Source organism: Manacus candei, unplaced genomic scaffold (assembly GCF_025592945.1).
Source record: "Manacus candei isolate 608988 ecotype Guabito, Panama unplaced genomic scaffold, ASM2559294v1 h1tg000238l, whole genome shotgun sequence".
NCBI classification, from domain to species: domain Eukaryota; kingdom Metazoa; phylum Chordata; class Aves; order Passeriformes; family Pipridae; genus Manacus; species Manacus candei.
This window is the reverse complement of record NW_026138286.1, coordinates 131,404-148,897: the sequence shown is the minus strand read 5'-3', so window position 1 is coordinate 148,897 and position 17,494 is coordinate 131,404. Positions and strand designations below refer to the sequence as shown.

The 17,494-nt window shown below is 48.0% G+C and overlaps 1 protein-coding gene across 1 annotated transcript; it reads left to right on the top strand.

The window, feature by feature from the left end:
* Positions 1-2,854: 2,854 nt before the first annotated feature.
* Positions 2,855-5,347, top strand: LOC127464580 (uncharacterized). The gene is made up of 2 exons (XM_051774944.1): positions 2,855-3,293; positions 3,403-5,347. The coding sequence occupies exon 2, from the start codon at positions 3,448-3,450 to the stop codon at positions 4,870-4,872; it is 1,425 nt and encodes a 474-aa protein (XP_051630904.1). The 5' UTR covers positions 2,855-3,293; positions 3,403-3,447; the 3' UTR covers positions 4,873-5,347.
* Positions 5,348-17,494: the final 12,147 nt, after the last annotated feature.

Here is a 17,494-nt window from a genome sequence, read left to right as displayed (position 1 = left end):
TTTTGCATATGGGAGGTAGTTCTGAGCAATTAATTGTGAGTATATCACACGTCTTGAGACCTAGAATTAAGATTTGTCCTTTTTGCAACTGTTGTTTATATGTACGACTTCGTTGTATTAATTGTAATAAATATATCTTGGGACCTAGAGGCAGCCAGGAGATAAGGCTAGATCGGACTTTAAAATTTTTTTATTGTATTCGGTGTGGAGCGAATCAAAGCCTAGAAGATACCCAGTGGATTAGGTTTTATTGTTGTTTCACTCATAGATATGTCTTTCTGAGAATTTATTCAGAGTTATTGTAGAGTATGTATTTTGTGTTTGGTATATAGAGATTTTAGATCTGATGTGTATGTGTAGTTTGGCTTGTTTGTGATGTAAGAGCCATAGTTTGTGGATTAGTGTGTCTCATTGTGTTTATCTTAAAAATTGAGAATCTTTTGTCATTGTTCTGTTAGTGAGAACATTAGTAGATTAAGATGAAAAGGTGGTTAGGAGGATCAGCCGCAGGTGGCAATGAACCTAAGAAAGCTCCTCTCCGTGAATTAATAGAATTGGGGCAGGAGCCATAGATTACTTTGTAGAATAAGTGGGAAGCATGTACAAAGATTCCTCTTGAGTATTGGGGGCAGCAGACCCCGATGGAGGTATTGCAATACTGGGAGCAGTTTACCCCTACTACTAAATCAAGCAGTCATCTGGAACAGGCTGGACGAATGGGGGGTGCACTGCTTACTGCATACAAGTTAACTGTGGAAAAATGCAAAAAACTGCAGGAGCAGCTGAATGCTCTAAGAGCCACTCAGCTGGTACAACGCCAGACTTTACTTGACCTTCAGGCTGAAAAGAACAGGGTAGAAGATAAACGTGTTACTTTAGCTGAGAAATATGCTGTGAGAACTGTTCGGCACAGACAAAGGAAAATAGACCCAAGTGATCGGGAACCAGGGGTGCGAGTTATAGTCACTGCCCCTGATTGGGATCCAGAGAAGTGGGATAGTAACATATAGAGTAGTAGTGATGATTCTGATGAGGACGATTTTATAGAAAATTCAGAGAAGTTATCAACATCAGATGAGTTGGCACACAGAGCAAGGGGCTGACTCTGTGATAATAGACGATGTTGATGCCACAAAGTTTTTAGGATTAACTAATGATGTATATGTACAAAATGCCCTTCGGCATTTAAGACGAACACCAGGAGTTGATAGAACTTTGGTTTCAGTTATTCCTGAAGGTCTTAGTGACCGTTTTACTAATGATGGATCATGGCAGGATGGAAGTTCATCCTGGGTAACTCTGCATCAAGCAATCAAAATATTAAAGGGGGAAAAAATGAAAGTAGCTATTGAGCTGCAAAGCCCTGAACTTTACATGCAACAGCCTTTAATTCCAGTAATGCGAAACAAATTGTTAGAAGGTTGTCCTGTACCCTGGAAACCATACATTATTCCACTGTTAGTGTCTAACTCGGGGGCACCCATAGAAGAGATCATAGAGAGGTTGCAGCAACTTGGTGACCTTCCAGGCCTCCCACCCACAGAACAAAACCTTAACTTGATAAAATTATACTGTTGTAATGAGGAGAGGTAATATGACACCTCAAGCAGATATTAAGTTGTTAGTATTTGGAAGGGGAGGAGTTGTTTGTGTTTTGTCTCCCACAGGACCCTGCTGGCTTCCAGCATGTTTGATGAAACCTTATCATGAGCGGCAAGAATTCTGGACAGAGATCAGTGAATGCTGAACAGCACAAGACCAGCCCGAATATCACATGGAAGAAAAACATATCCTAAATATAATTAATTGTGTCTACTAACTTTTGCTAACTGGTGTAATGACTCAGTTATCGTGTACCTGTCTCTCGTGTGTCTTGTCCACACCTGATGTTGTGATTTATGTAATGAACAATGTCCTGGCCAGAGGCTGGGAGGCTATAGCTACCAAAGCCATGATTACTCCTGCATTAGCCTATTCAGTGCAGGTCATGTATCTTGAATAACAAGATGGATTGGTTATTCTTTCCTGCATAGCAAGTCTCGTGTCCCAATAGATCCCTGGATCTACTGCTCCAGAGATAAGAAGGTTTATATTTCTTAGATGAGTTGCACCAACAATCTGTATGCTTTGTTTTGTATTACTGGTAAGCAACAATCAGAATTGGAATCTTATTCCTGAACAGTGTGCTGCCAAGTTGTTCTTGCAGCAGTGTTAAAGGTAAAGGCTAAAGCTAAACCCTGGCTTCAAGAAGTGAAGGACATATGTGATGCCGTGTGCAGAGGGACTGCAATTGTACTTGGTTTTGTCTCCTGGGATGGGGCAGACGTGCTATTAAGGGGGGAAAGAAAACTTGTAACATCCTGAAGCCTAATGGTCATCACTGTATAGAATGATCTGTTTCTGTGCTATTCATGCCACACCAATGATGTTTGTGAAGATCAGGCAGAACGGTGTGGTTTGGGAATTCTAAATCAGACACTGATTGTTTTGCAGTGCTCATATTTGTATGTGTTTCATCCCGGTAGTGTTACAGCAGGTGGCAAGAATTATTTGGAATCAACAAATGACAGAAACCTTTGGCTTACGAGTCTATACAAGAATATATGTGATTGTGAAATAACCATGTGTGAGGTGCTAAACCTCGCAGAAGAAAAGATTATGTTGAAAAGCTGGTTGGTAAGACTGCAAATGAAGGACTGATGTTTGTGGACCTCCCTATGGGCTCTGGCTCGCATCATGTTTACAATTTTCTTATGATGAACTGGTAATATTCTAGTTAAGTACAGAAATGATTTCACACTCAATGGTATAGTTAATGTGAAGACGGATAAAATTCTTTTATAGCATGGAGGCAAGAGATAACCTGTACTATCACTCCATGAGGTGAAGGGGGATTGACTGCAGTCAGGGGTAAACTGGGGCAGGACGGTTTGCTCCCAATGAGGCCTGGAATCTGTACAGAGAGTGCAAGCTTTCTGTGGGAGCGGTTGGTGAGACCAGGATGTTGTCTGGTGTTGCATCAAATTCCAGATATACATTGCCTATGATGGCTCCTAACAGGCCTATAAATGTGTGACTGGCAGTCAACCACTTCATACTATAAAAGATGAATCCAGACTATAAAATTCTGTAATGAGAAGTTCTGTTGTACTACACTTTCTATTTTGCAGAAATTCCTGAGATTCATTGCGTTGTCCGAGCCCATACAATTGGACACACCTGTTCACCTGTCCAAACTTGGAAACTAGGTCTGCCAACCGGGAAAAGATTATCTCAAGTACTGTTGACTCCAAGTAAATGACCACTGTAATCCACTTAGATCTCCTCACTGGGGATGGACATGATTATATTATTGTCTGTATTTTCACTGTTACTCAGTTGTTATGTTGTTTACATTTTTAGAAATGACACTTCATCAATACACTGTTCGAGTCATTCACCAGTGTCATGGTCCAACCATGGACCACGCGGTGGGATGGAATCCAACAGTCCCCAGGAGCTGGTTTCTCCCCTGAGGGTGCAGAGCAGCAGGGCCTTTTCCAGACCCAACTGTACCTTCCAGAAAGATATCAGTTATACTTTGCTTCTTTGCTGACTTCTGTTTTAGATGTCAATGTGTGGACCACCCTGGCCAACGTGACGAAGATGGACATGATACGTGTGTCCATGGTAACTCCCACGAGTCCTTTTCGCACCTGTCTGGTTGGAGTACCCATTGATAACTACTGGTGGAGAACTCTATATAATGAGACCGTGTTAGCAAACTGCACACATCCAGGAACTCAACAACCTCTTTGGTGGTGCCAGGCATCGTGGCGAGCTAAAAGCGGAAAGGACACTACTTGGTATATTAAGTCTTTAGCATACATGCATGATTTTCCTGCTTTACCCATTCAACCACAAGAGCTGGACATTTTAGGGACATTAACTGCAACTCGATGCTTCTACCTAAACTATACGTCAGGTACCAAGGTTAATGAAGGAGGAGTTGACATTTTTCCTAGAGATATTTACAAGAACGCATCAGCTTGGTGCAATGAGACTCTGCAAAAACAATTTATTCCTGGATCTGATGCAATAGGTCTCCCAAATGATCTGTTTCTCATTTGTGGACAAAGAGCGTGGAAAGGTATTCCGGGAAAAGCTGTAGGAGGCCCTTGTACCTTTGGACAATTAACCTTTTTTCATCCTCGCAGCGTAACCTTGCCTAAACTAAGAAGACGCAGACGTAGCACACGGCGATTTATTCCAGACTGTAACTCTGATGTAGAGTTTTGGAATAAAGCTGAAAGAATAACTGCTAGTATAATATCTCAGATAGGGACTGCTCATGCTTTGGCTTCTTTAAATAAATTAGGATGCTGGCTGGCTAAAGAAGCTAACGCTACTTCTGCTGCTTTGAGTGCATTGCTCACAGATGTAGACTCTGTTAGACATGCAAGTTTACAAAATAGAGCTGCTATTGATTTTTTGTTGTTAGCCCAGGGACATGGCTGTCAAGATTTTGAGGGCATGTGCTGCATGAATTTAAGTGATCATTCTGAATCTGTTCATGCTAGCATCCAGAAATTAAAAGCCCTTACTCAACAATTACATGTTCATGATGAATGGAACCTCTTTGGTGATTGGAAATGGAGATGGCCCTGGTTACGAAAAGTGTTGATAAGCTTGTCAGTAGTTGAATGTATAATAACATGCATATTGTGTATGATTCCCTGTATACTAACATGTGTACGTGGAATGATAAACACCAGGCTAAATGCATTACAATCTCGAGTAGTTCGTTATCACCCTCTTGCTACCATTGATTACGCGGTGGTATGTAAGGGGGGTACTTTTGAATTAGATGATCAATGGAGCATAGAGGTGTGAGAATGGAATCATATTAGGATGTGAAACCAGCTAGAGTATGGCACAATGTAACTTCATGGCACAAGCGAATTGTAAGGTCCATTGTGCTTTTTAGCAAGTCAGCCTGATATCCCCTATTATCAGAGCTGAGTTCTTCCTTGGTTTTGCTACATATTGCAAGATAGATACATCTACCCTTGAAACACAATGGTAGAGGTCATCCATAGGGGTGAGAAAGATGATGATGGGAGGAAGATTATGTGGGCAGGGGTCGCTCGCCCCTTGCCCTACAAGTAGGGCATGCGCAGACTGTTGCCATGAGGTAATGATCAGGTGGGGTTTGGCTGCCATTCAGGCATCACCTTATACTGCATACTGGCCCTACGTAGTGTAATGTGGAACTGATAAAAATGGGGTGTCGGAGTTGCTGAGTTGAGCGATACTCATCCTACCACCGAGACTGTGTTGCTCCGCGGGGACACCCGCTAAGCATGGGTACTGACCAGCTGCTGCAGATCCTGACAGCCCTGGCCTGTCTGTGTGGGTAAGTACAGTTTATTGACAGGAAGCAACTGAGAGAACAAACTTTTTAATATCCTTTTAGTGTTCCTTTAATTCCCCTTTTATGATTATACTATTTTTCCTTTAGTTTTCCCTTTTTACTAACCAGAATCATGTTATCCATAATATTGTGTTAAGATCCTTTTTTTTTTGGTACCCCCTTTTTCACTAGTTAATACTGTATTAAATGCTGTTTGTAGTATTTGTTTTAATGCCACCCGATAAGATAGTTATTTTGTATCCTTTTTTTTTCTTTTTTAGTTTTTAATTCCTCTTGCTAAGTTTATTACTATTATTATTATTCTCACTGTAATAAAAGATATTTTGTTTGCTTGAGTATTTTTTGGCACTTGTCTTTATTCCGGACATGTATCCGAACGTACTGCTACACCCATTTTCCTAGATTTTTCCCAGAATTTCCCATATTTTCCCCATTTCTCCAAAATTTTTTTTATCTTTCCCCATTTTTCCCCATTTCCTGGATTTTCTCCCATTTTTTCCACATTTTCCCAGATTTTTCCTCATTTTTCCCAGATTTTCCCAGATTTTTCCCCATTTTTCCCAGATTTTCCCCAGATTTTTTCCCATTTTTCTAAATCTTTCCCCATTTTTCCTCATTTTCTGGGATTTTTTCCCATTTTTCTCCATTTCCCCCCATTTTCCCCAGAATTTCCAGCATTTCCCCCCCAGTTTGTCCCCATTTTCCCAGATTTCTCCCAGATTTTCCCAGATTTTTCCCTATTTTTTCCCCATTTTCCCGGATTTTCCCCAGACTTGTCCTCCACTTTTCCCAGAATTTCCCACATTTTCCCAGATTTTTCCCACATTTTTTCCCATTTTTCCCACATTTTCTCAGATTTTTCTCCAGATTTTCTTCAGATTTTCCCACATTTTCCCAGATTTTCCCCCATTTTTCTTGATTTTTCCCGATTTTCCCCATTTTTCCGGATTTTTTTCCCATTTTTTCCCATTTTCACACATTTTTCCTCATTTTCCTCCATTTTCACGGATTTCTCCTCATTTCCCCCATTTTCCCACAGTTTTTCCCAATTTTTTCACATTTTCCCAGATTTTTCCCCATTTTCCCCATTTTCCCCAGATTTTTCCCCATTTCACCCCCATTTTCTCGGATTTTTCCCCATTTTTCCACATTTTCCCAAATTTTTTCCCACATTTTCCCAGATTTTCTCCCTATTTCCCCAGATTTTTCCTCATTTTTCCCATTTTTTCCCAGATTTTTTCCCAATTATTTCCCCCATTTTCCCAGATTTCCCCCCTTTTTTTCCCACATTTCCCCGGATTTTTTCCCAATTTCCCCCCATTTTCCATGATTTTTCCCACATTTTTTCCACATTTTCCCAATTTTTCCTCATTTTCCCCCATTTTTCCCAGATTTTTCCCCATTTTTCTCAGATTTTTTTCCCCAGATTTCCAGATTTTCCCAGAATATTCCCCATTTTCCCCCCATTTTTTCCCTATTTTCCCAGATTTTTCCCATTTTTTCCCCTTTCCCCCCCATTTTTTCCACATTTTTCCCAGATTTTCTCCCATTTTCCCCAGAATTTCCCAGGTTTTTTCCCAATTTTTCCCCATTTTCCCATTTTTTTCCCAATTTTTTCCCCATTTCCCCGGATTTTTTCTCGATTTCCCCCCATTTTCCCAGATTTCCCCCCATTTTTCCCACATTTTCCCAGATTTTCACACATTTTTCCCCATTTCCCCCCTTTTTTTCCTCATTTTTCCATATTTTCCCATATTTTTCCCCATTTCCCCCAGAATTTCCCACATTTTCCCCCATTTCCCCCCTTTTTTTCCCTCATTTTTCCATATTTTCCCATATTTTTCCCCATTTTCCCCAGAATTTCCCACATTTTCCCCCATTTTTCCCCAGTTCCCCGGATTTTTCTCACATTTTTCCCAGAATTTTCCGCAATTTCCCCATTTGCCCACATTTTCCCAGATTTTTCACCATTTTCCTGATTTTCCCCCCATTTTTCCCACATTTTCACAGATTTTTCTCCAGATTTCCCCCACATTTTTCCCCCATTTCCCCACATTTTCTTGGATTTTTGGGTCCCCAGTTTTCCAAATTTCCCAAATTTCCCCAGTGGGAAAAAATGGGGGGAAAAAACCAGGAATTTTGGGGAAAATGGGGAAAAATTGGGGAAAAAAGTGGGAAATTTGGTGAACATGAATGAAAAATTGGGAAAAATGGGGGAAAATTTGAGAAAAAAGTGGGAAATTTGGGGAAAATTGATAAAAATGGGGAAAAATGGGGGGAAATTTAGGAAAACTGGGGGAAAATCCAGGAAAATGTGGAAAAATGGGGGAAATTTTGGGGAAAAAGTCAGAAATTTGGGGAAATGGGGGATTTTGAGGGGAAATGGAGGGAAAACTGGGAAAAAAGTAAGAAATTTGGGGGAAAGGGGTGAAAAATCAGGAAAAATGGGGGATAATTGGGAAAAATTAGGGGAAATTTAGGAAAAAATTGGGAAAAAATGGTGGAATTTGGGGAAAATGGGGTGAATTGAAAAAAAAAAGGGGGAATTTGGGTAAAATTGGATGAAAAATTGGGGAAAGTTGGGAAAAATGGGGGGAAATTTGGGGAAAATGGGAAAAAATGGGGGAAATTTGGGAACAATGGAAGGAATTTGGAAAAAAAATGGGGAAAAATTGAGAAAAATGGGGAAATTTGGGAAAAATGGGGGAAATGGGGGGAAAATTGGGGAAAGAGTGGGAAATTTGGGAGAAATGGATGAAAAACTGGGAAAAATGAGGGGAAATTTGGGAAAAACTTGGGTGTCCCCAACAGGTTCGGCCCCGCCATGGCCCCGATAGCCCCGGGATCAGGTGAGACCCCTACCCCATGCCCTGACCCCTCCCCGTCCCCGAGGTCACTGCCCTGACCCCCCGAGTCCAGGCTGTCACCCCTCCCCCACCCCGTGGCCCCTCCCACACTTTATGGTCCCTTCCCCATTCTGTGGCCCCTACCCCATTCTGTAGCCCCTACCCCACTCTGTGACCCCTCTCCCACTTCATGGCCCCTCCCCCACTCTCTGACCCCTCCCCCACTCTATGGCGCCTCATCCACTTTATGGCCCCTCCCCCACTCTCAGACCCTTCCCCCACTTTATGGCCCCTCCCACACTCTGTGGCTCCTCCCCCACTCTGTGACCCCTCCCCCATTCTGTGACCCCTCTCCCACTCTGTGGCCCCTCCCCCACTTTACAGCCTCTCCCCCACTCTGTGACCCCTCCCCCACCGACAGCTTCTCCCTGCAGAGAGAACAGCCAACACACTATTTCACTTCTCACTTTAACAAAGCTCTTTTCTCCTTCAAGCCCCTCAAAGGCGCCAAGGCCACATAGGAGGCCACACACAAACAGTACTTCTCTTCCCACTTGACTACACCTTCTCCCTCACTGTTCTACAGGGAACACCAGGAATCTGCTCGCAGAGGCCTCTCCTTTCCCATCAGTAGCTCAGCACAAGGAGTTAAAGGAGCTCAAGCCTTAGGCCACAAGAGCTGACAGCGAGGAAACTTTGGGAGCAAACTAATGCTGCTAACACGGACCCAGCTGAATCCAGCACACAATCACAGAATCCAAGAGTCCTTCAGCTTGGAAAAGACCTCCAAGCTCACTGAGTCTTGTGCAGCCCCTCCCCGACTGCCTGCAGGGACTGGATGATGCTTTGCACAAGCACCGAAAGGAATGTTGTGAAAGCCATGGCCTGCAGGAGGACACAGAGAAGGGCTTGGTTGGGGCTGGGAAGGAGGGAACTGGCGCTGGGGGAGCGGGGATGGAGCCTCGGGGATGTGGCGCAGCAAGGACAGGGGTCCAGACAGCTGGCAGGCGGCAAGGCCTCACCCCCTGCCCCAGCAGCAGCACCGGGCCCTGCCCAAGGCACTCCTGCCAGGGGCTGGGCCCTGCAGGCAGGGGCAGAACCCACTCCCTGGGGCGGCCTTGCTGCCCTGGCCCTCGTCCGACCCAGCCTCTCCCTGTGTGCGTGCTCCCCACAGCACAGGCTGCACTGGGCAGCATCCCCTGATGGGCCCTGCAGAGCTGCCCCACGGGGACACTTCCCTTTTATGTCACAGGTGCCACAGCCTGTCCCAGCCAGCCCTGCCCATTGTCCCCACCCCGGCTCAGTGACTCACAGTGGCCCCTGGCAACCAAAGAACCAAAGCCCCACACCCCCAGAGTGCAGCCCTACCCATGTGCAAGGGGCCCCCAAAGGGTTCCCTGCACAAAGCAGCCCCTCCAAACCCTTGTCAGATAGAAAACTGGGGGACGTGACCCTTGGATGCTTTTAGTACAGAGATACAAGCTTTTCTTGAATAATGGAGGGGGGCACTTTTTAATTATTAATATTTACAGTTATCCATTTGGGGACAGGATGTCCTACAGGCTAATGTGGTGTCACATTTGGAGTGAAAAGTACTTTTCAAAGAAACCCAGGGTGCATGGGTGATACAGAGGAAGCTGCCAAGTCACCCAATGTGAAGCTCAACACTGCTTTGCACCAGCACTGCCCTTTCACACACATCTTTGGCAAAGACAAAGATGTCAGGGTTTAGTTTCTAAATCAGTAACACTTGACAAGACCTCTTTATGAACTGACAGCAAAAGAACTTAGGAGCAGCTTAGGGTTGGCAAGAAGAGAAGGGCTGATGGGTATGTCATGAACACTGACAGCTGGATGGTCATGGAGCTGACCAAGGACTGCCAGACACAAAAGACATCACCTGCTGGACTTGGCCCAAACACCAGCCCCCTCCTTACCCTTCTCAACCACAGCCTGCACACACCCACACCTGCCAGGGCCAACTGGCTGTTTCTCTTCTCTTTTCTGCCTGGGGGCGAAGGAAGAAGGACAGGGAGGGCATTTGCCTTCGGGCCAGAGGGAAGGGGAAGGAGATCCCCCCAAATCCATCCCTGGCAGGATGGGGGCTGGAGGAGACATTGGGGGACCCCCAAGAATGTTTTTGAGGGGAAGAAAGGATGGGGGCACCCACAGGGGGTTTGGGGGGGGGGGAGGGACCCAGGAATCTCGTGGTGGGACACTGGGGAGTTCCCAGTAGTTTCTTGGGGGGGTGGAACCCCAGCAGTCCGGGGTGGAAAAATGGACGGAGGAATCCGCCGTGAAGGGTTGGTGACACCCAAAAGACTCTAGGAGGGGGTCGGGAGGGGCCCCGGAGTCCTGAAAAGTGTTTGGGGGTCCCCAGGAGGGAGTCTGGGGGTCTGAGGTAGTCCCAGGAGATTTTCAAGGGTTAAGGGGATGCACAGGAGATTTGGGGGAGGAGGGGGAAAGGCGGGCGGGTTCCCAGGAGTCTTGGGGGGGAATCTGGGCAGTTCCCGAGAGTCTTGGGGGAGATTCGGAGGGGTCACCAGGAGCCCCTGGACCCCCTGAACTCACACCACCATGGCCTCGTTGGGGCCGCACGTGAAAAACAGCGCGGCGGGGGGAGACCCTGGGGCCGGGATCGATCGGGACCAATCGGGTTCAATCCCGATCCTCCCTTCCCCGCCATCACTGCCCCGCTCCCGGCAGCCCCCTCGGAAGTTTCGACGTTCTATTGGGTGACTCACCGGCACAAGGACAGGGGCCCAGCAGAATTTGGCAATGACGTCATTCCAGCAGAGCCGTTCTATTGACTGCGACCCACGAGGGAGCCCCAAAACCTGTTCATGACTTGGGGGGGAAGGAGAGCCGGCACGGCCAGGAACGGGGGTGCAGAGGGTGTTCAAGTGCCCAGGAAAGGGGCAAAAAACTTTCCCCTCTCCCACCCAGTGCCCCCTCAGCCCATCCTGGTCTCTCCCCTGCTCTCCCAGTGCCCCCGTCCATCCATCGAGGTCCCAGCCCGGCCCTGCCCCCTGCTCTGCTCCGCCCTGGATTTCTCCCCTGCAGGGGCAGCTGAGGTGGCTCCAGGGCGGGCGGAAGCTTTCGGGGCAGGGGTGGCTCCTGACATGCTGCTGGAACCGCCCCTGTCTGGGCGGGCCCATCAGCCTGGGGCACCTCCTCACCCGAGCCTGGGGGACGGGCCGGCAACTGGGAGGGGCTTTGGGGAGGAATGGGGAGGCTGAGAAGGGCTTGGAGGTCGTGGAGGTAACTGGGAAGGGGTTTGGGGGAGTTTGGGGGATTGGGAGGGAGGTTGGGGAGATTGGGGCAGTTGTGAGGGGTTTTGGGGAATCGTCGGGGATGTGGGAAGGAACTGGGAGAGAGTTTGGGGGCATACTCAAGGGGAAGGGGGCAACTAGGAGAGGGTTTGAAAGGTCCTGGGAGGGCTGGAGGTAACTGGGAGGGGTTTGGGGGCATCTTGTGGGTTTTTGTGGGTCTGGGAGGCAGTCTGGGGGCCTCGGAGGGTTTAAGGGGAAGTTGGGAGTGTCCTGTGGGACCGGGATGGGATTTGAGGGTTCCTGGAGGGGCTGGGAGGGTTTTATGCCTTTATACTGCGGGCATTGTCTAGTATTGATGGGGGTAATCCGTGAGTTGACTGTTTCATAATCATCCAAATTTTAACAAGACTTTTGAGGTGGTCAACCTCATTTTGAAGCAGCTCATTTTTAGCAACAAATTTATCCGATTTTTCTCCTGTTTCCCTCTCAAAGGCTAACGATGACTTCAACACTACATTTTCTGATTTCAAAACAGTAGACTCAACATCAGAAATCCATTCATGACTTCCCTGTCACCACTCCATCCGAATGTCTGTGCACTCACTGTGACCGGAGAGAAACCTGCCTGTTTGCAGCGCACTGACTGGGCAACTTTTCTTTTTGCAGGTGGAAAAGGGCAGATAAAGAAAAAACAGATGGGTCCAGCAGAAGTGATGCTGCTTCTGTCAAAAGCAGAGCAGAGGCCGAAAGCACTTTAGGAAGTTGCTTACAGAAGCACTTGTGCATTCCAAGTTACAACTCAGGAGTCTCAGTGACTTGTCCAACATGGGAGCTCCTTTTCCATTTCTCAACCCCCAGATTCCTCAGGAGTAGGAAACTGAAAACACTGACTGAGAAAAGCTCCATTCCTTCCTAATAATTGTGCTTTGTCCTTCCCATTTGACAGTGCTCTTGGAAATGTGCTGGTGTGATCTGGATCTGGGAGCAGCCCTGACCTCCCACAGCCCTGACCACACACACCTCATCCAATGGCAGGAAGAACCTACCTGGCTCCTGCTGGGGTTCTCACCACCCACCGACAGCTTCTCCCTGCAGAGGGGTGGGCAACTACCGAGACAGGATGAGACCTGACCCCGGCAGGCAGCAAAGTCCCTGCCCTGGCACGAAGAACCCCGGAGCACAGGGACCCTGCTCTGCAGGACAGCCCCGGGCATCCCTGGCTGCACCCCCACCTTCCCACCCCGCAACCATCCCTGGGAGAAGGAGCCCACCTGCGCTGTCCCTCTGACGGTGCTGCAGGGAAGGCCTGCCCTGGAGAACATCCTCCTCCTGTGCAACAGAGAAACTGGGAGAGTCCTGACAGATGTGCAAGGCTGTGGGATGTGGTAGCTTTAGGAGATTCCTCCAGGAACACAAGCGACATTGCCCTGCACCTGTAGACTCACTCTGCAGAGGAGTGTGAAGTTGTGTCCCCAAGTTGTGTCTCAGCTGAACACCTCCCATCTTTCTGCTGCCTTTAACCTCCCTTTGCCTTTCTTCTCTTCTCTCGTGCCTACAGGCAGTGCCCTCGGCCCTGCTGGGCTGTGCAGAGGAGCTGCTCCTGGGTAGAGCTGTCTCTCTGCAGTGTTGCCCGCTTGCCAGGATTTCCCTGTGTGCCAGGAGCCCGGCCCAGCTGAGCAGCACAGTAAGAGCCAAAGGCAGCCCTTTCTCTGCCCCTCTGGGTTCCCCGCAGGTGTCCCTGGGGCTCCAGGGGAACCTGCTGTGGAACAGACTGAAGGAAACAATGATGTTCCCTCTTCTCACCTCTTCAGTGACACTTCTTTCCAGCAGTGACACTTCTTTCCAGCAGTGACATTTCTCCTCTTAGAAAATTACCAGGGTATGATGATCACCTTTTCTAGTTTCATCATTACACAGGACACCAGGAGGGTGACAGTAAAGGATCTGGTAACTCCCTGGCACAGTGGGGGTTTTCCTGGAGTCCCACAGAGAAATGTGTCAGGGCTCTGAGAGGTGTCCAACCCTGAGCTGGACTGATGCACACACGGGGGTGTTCAAAGACACGAGTCCTTCCCTGGCACACACACAGGCAGTTCATTGCAGCAGGGGCAGTGTCTCCCTGGGCTCCTGCTACCACTCCCAGAGCCTGGAACCACCTCAGCCCTGTAATGCTCCCACCCTGCCCACTCCTACACTTCAGATGAACATTGGGGTTTTCTAGTCACTGGAACTGCCCAGACCAGCCCCTCCCTGTTCCCCCCATCTCCCTGCCCCGCCCCAGCCCAGCAGAGCAGCACAGTCGTTTCTGGTCCTGCAGCAAGAAAGGGAGGCAATAGAGGACAGGGACAGTGACTGCGTGTCTGGACTGCTCAGGAGATCATCAGCTCAGGCGGCAGCTCCTGCAGCCCCAGGGCCAGACCCGCTTCCCAGTGGCCCAGGCAGCTGCTGCCACGTGGGCACAAGCTCTGCTGCCCAGGAGGGTCCTGTAGTGAAGGACTTTGCAGATGGCCACGTAGCGGTCATAGGACATGATGGTGAGAAGGGCAAGTTCCGCTGTGATCAAGAAGAAAAGCAAAAAACACCTGTGCAGCTCATCTTGAGTAGGACATGCCCGTGGTGTTCCAGAGGGAATTGGCCATGGCTTTGGGGAGAGTGGTGCAGATGCAGCCCGGGTGTGTGAGGGAGAGGTGGAGCAGGAAGAAGTCCCTGGGGGGTGTGCAGGTGGTGGTGGCAGGCTACGGCGCTGAGGATGAGGCCGTTGCCCAGGAGGGCAGCCAGGGAGATGCCCAGGAAGAAGCAGAAGTGCAAGAGCTGCAGCCAGGAGGAGGAAGTGGGGGATGGAGCTGCTGTTGGACATGAACTTCCTCCGGGCATCAGGAAATGTCCAAGGAGGAAAAGGCAGTGAAAACTTTGGGACAGGTTTCCTAGATCAAACCCATGAATTCCTCTGAGCATCTACCCTCATCCCAAGTATCTGCAGTCACACATATATAGATTCTGGACTGTAGAAGACAGGCTTAGCATGACTTTAAGATGATTTCTTCTCAATTTTTTGATTTATTTTTCTACTGCCATGTCTGAGAGGGGCATCATGGAACCAAAGGAACCCTGAGACATTTCAGAATCCCACATGTGTTGGGTCTGTCTGAGCTGGAGTTCATTTTCTCACTGCAGGCGTCACAGTGCTGTGCTTTGCATTGGGAGCTACAAAGGGGTTAATCACACCAGTGCTTTGGCAACTGCTGAGCAGGGCTGGTGCAGCATCTGCATTGTCAACCTCGTCCCTTGAATCGGGGGCAAGATCATGGGAGGCGATACAGACAGGTCAGTTGAGCCAAATGGACCAAAGGGACATTGCAGAATATATGGCGTCAGCTCAGCTACAAGAGCTCAGGAAAGGAACAGGAAAGGGGGAAAATCCATTTTTTTACAATACATGCCTTCTGAGTGGCTTCTCTGTGTGGTGAAGCCCTGCTTCCCATGAAGTGGTCAGGTATCGCTGCTGACAGGAAGTAGAGAGAAAATCTTTTTTTTCCCTCTTCACTTATGCATGCGCAAACTTTGGCTTTTGCTTTAGTAAAGTGCCTGATCTCAAGGTAGAAATAATTTTCCATCTTCTTCTGTCTCTTCTGTCTGGCTGGGAAGGGCAGCAATAGAGCAGCTTGGTGGGCACCTGGCATCCAGGTAAGGTCAACCCACTGCAACATTGCAGGCTCTCATGGAACCAAAGGACTGCTGGGAGACTGGGGGAACTCACGGAATCAAGTGGTCGTCGTGGCACTGCCCTGCATCATAGAAGCAAATGTTCCCTGGGAAACTAAGAAACCAGGGACTTAAGGGACATCATTGGGATGTGCGCGACCTCATGGAATTAAACAAACCGTGGGATATTTTTGGAACTTCATGGAATCAAAGGGATAAAACAAAAGAATTAAACCCCATGACCAGAAACCATTGGATCGAACATTTCTTTAATATGCCAGCTGGGGATTCATGGGGGTACTCTGCCATGCATGAATCAAAGAATCAGTATAAATTTCGGAGTATAAATACAGTGATACTTGAAAGACCCTCCCCTTCACAAGCAGTCCAAAATTCTCTTATGATTTTAGGGTCAAATCGTCTCTTGGATTTTATTCGTGGAGCAAGACTGCCATCTAGCGTCCATTTCTTCTGGGAGGGGCAGTCATTTTCACAGAGTGGTCTTCTCCCTTAGCAGGCCTCGTAGCATCTTTGATTGATCTATCCGACCCCTAACCCCTAATCTAAATGCTTTAGGACCAGCTAAGACGTGTCTTAGAACTTCCCATTTGCTTAAACAATGTAAGACTTTCTTCTTAAGAGAACAATCTCTTATTAAACAAGTTTTCTGAGGCCTGTAAGCTAATTTTTTGAAGATGGGCATATGATACACTCTCTATTAGTTTCCATGTATCATCTACATTCTCTCTCCTACAACTAATTGTAGTCTTAAAAGAAAAGAAAAGACTGCTACCATGCCAAGAAAGCAAACCCCTTTGTTGATTAGGATTTTTATCTAAGAAAAACTTCTGATTTACGAAGTCATTAAGGATGGAGATCCTCTCTCATTTCAGTGCCATTGTGACAATATGGGGCCTCATGTAACACATGGAACACAGAACACTGCACATTCCCAAGCAATCAAGGGGCCATTGTAACACTCCAGGGCCTCATGGAAGACGGAGGCCCCGCAGAGAGACCTCAAATCAGAGGTTTGACTTCAAATCCTCAACCAGAGGAAGTTCAACAAGGGGAAGTGCCAGATTCTGTCCCTGTGACGGGGCAACCCCGAATGTCCGGACAGACTGGGAATGATATTCTGCATAGCAGCGCTGGAAAATGGCCTCTGGGGTCCTGGTGGATGGCCAGTTGGCCAAGAGTCAGTGGTGCTCTAGCGGGGGCTCACTGCTCGGTCACAGGAGGGTTTTCAGACACACGAGTCCTTTGCTTGCACACAGACACAGACAGTTCATGGCAGCAGGGGAAGTATCTCCTGGGTTTCCTGCTGCCTCGCCAGGAGCCTGGATGCACCTAAACCCTTGTGGGGTGCCACCTACTCTGCCACTATCTGAGATGCCCCACCGCCTGAGAGACGGAAACGCGGAGCTCTGTCCAAGAGAAGCACATCCCAGAGCTGCACGCATGGGCTTTGCCAGGATTTAGAACCGTAAATGCAATGTGACACCGAGACACTCTTTGTCCCACATAACTTCAAGGTCTCCCCAGGAGGTTGATGGCAATTTTTCTTGCTCAGGGTCATCTCCCCACACCAACAGCATGTGTGTGCTCAAGACTTGTCTGTGCAATGCAAACAGATACACGCTGTCTAGTTCTTCCGGTCTCTCCAAGGAAGGTAAAAGAATCTCTGTTTACCGGGTGAGAAGCCAGTGCTGGAAGTTGTGGTTCTATTGTGAGTGACAAGAGCGGATGGCAGGTCTGTGATGAATGCCCTGAGGAGATGACCCGGGTTTTCCAGTGCACATGGCAATAGATCACACCCTGTTTTGGTGGTCATTTATGTCCTACGGAGGTGACAGAGATGAGAAAGAGAATGAAATTTTTGAATGTACTTCTGAGTGCCCCTCAACCTGCTGCAAATGTGCAGATTCCAGTACATCCAGTTCAGGTGTGAGAGGCTGATCCCTGGAATCTCTGAGCAAGAAGAGCTGGACGAGGGACACAGCAGAACTCGCTTACTGAGCCTGCATCTCCATGAATCCCAAAGCAAGTGCGAGGGGTTATGCCACGTCCGAGTTTTCTCAGGGGAAGGTGTTTCTCCCATGCACTGCCTCCCCGTGGCACTGGTGCCGCAGCCCCCGACAAAACCACAAGTGGTCTTTGTCCCTAGCAAAAGTGCTCCTGCTGCTAGCCGGGATGTTCCACGGGAAAGGTCAGGAGAGGTTGAACCCGGAGGGCACTGAGGCCGGAGGGATGTTCTGCCT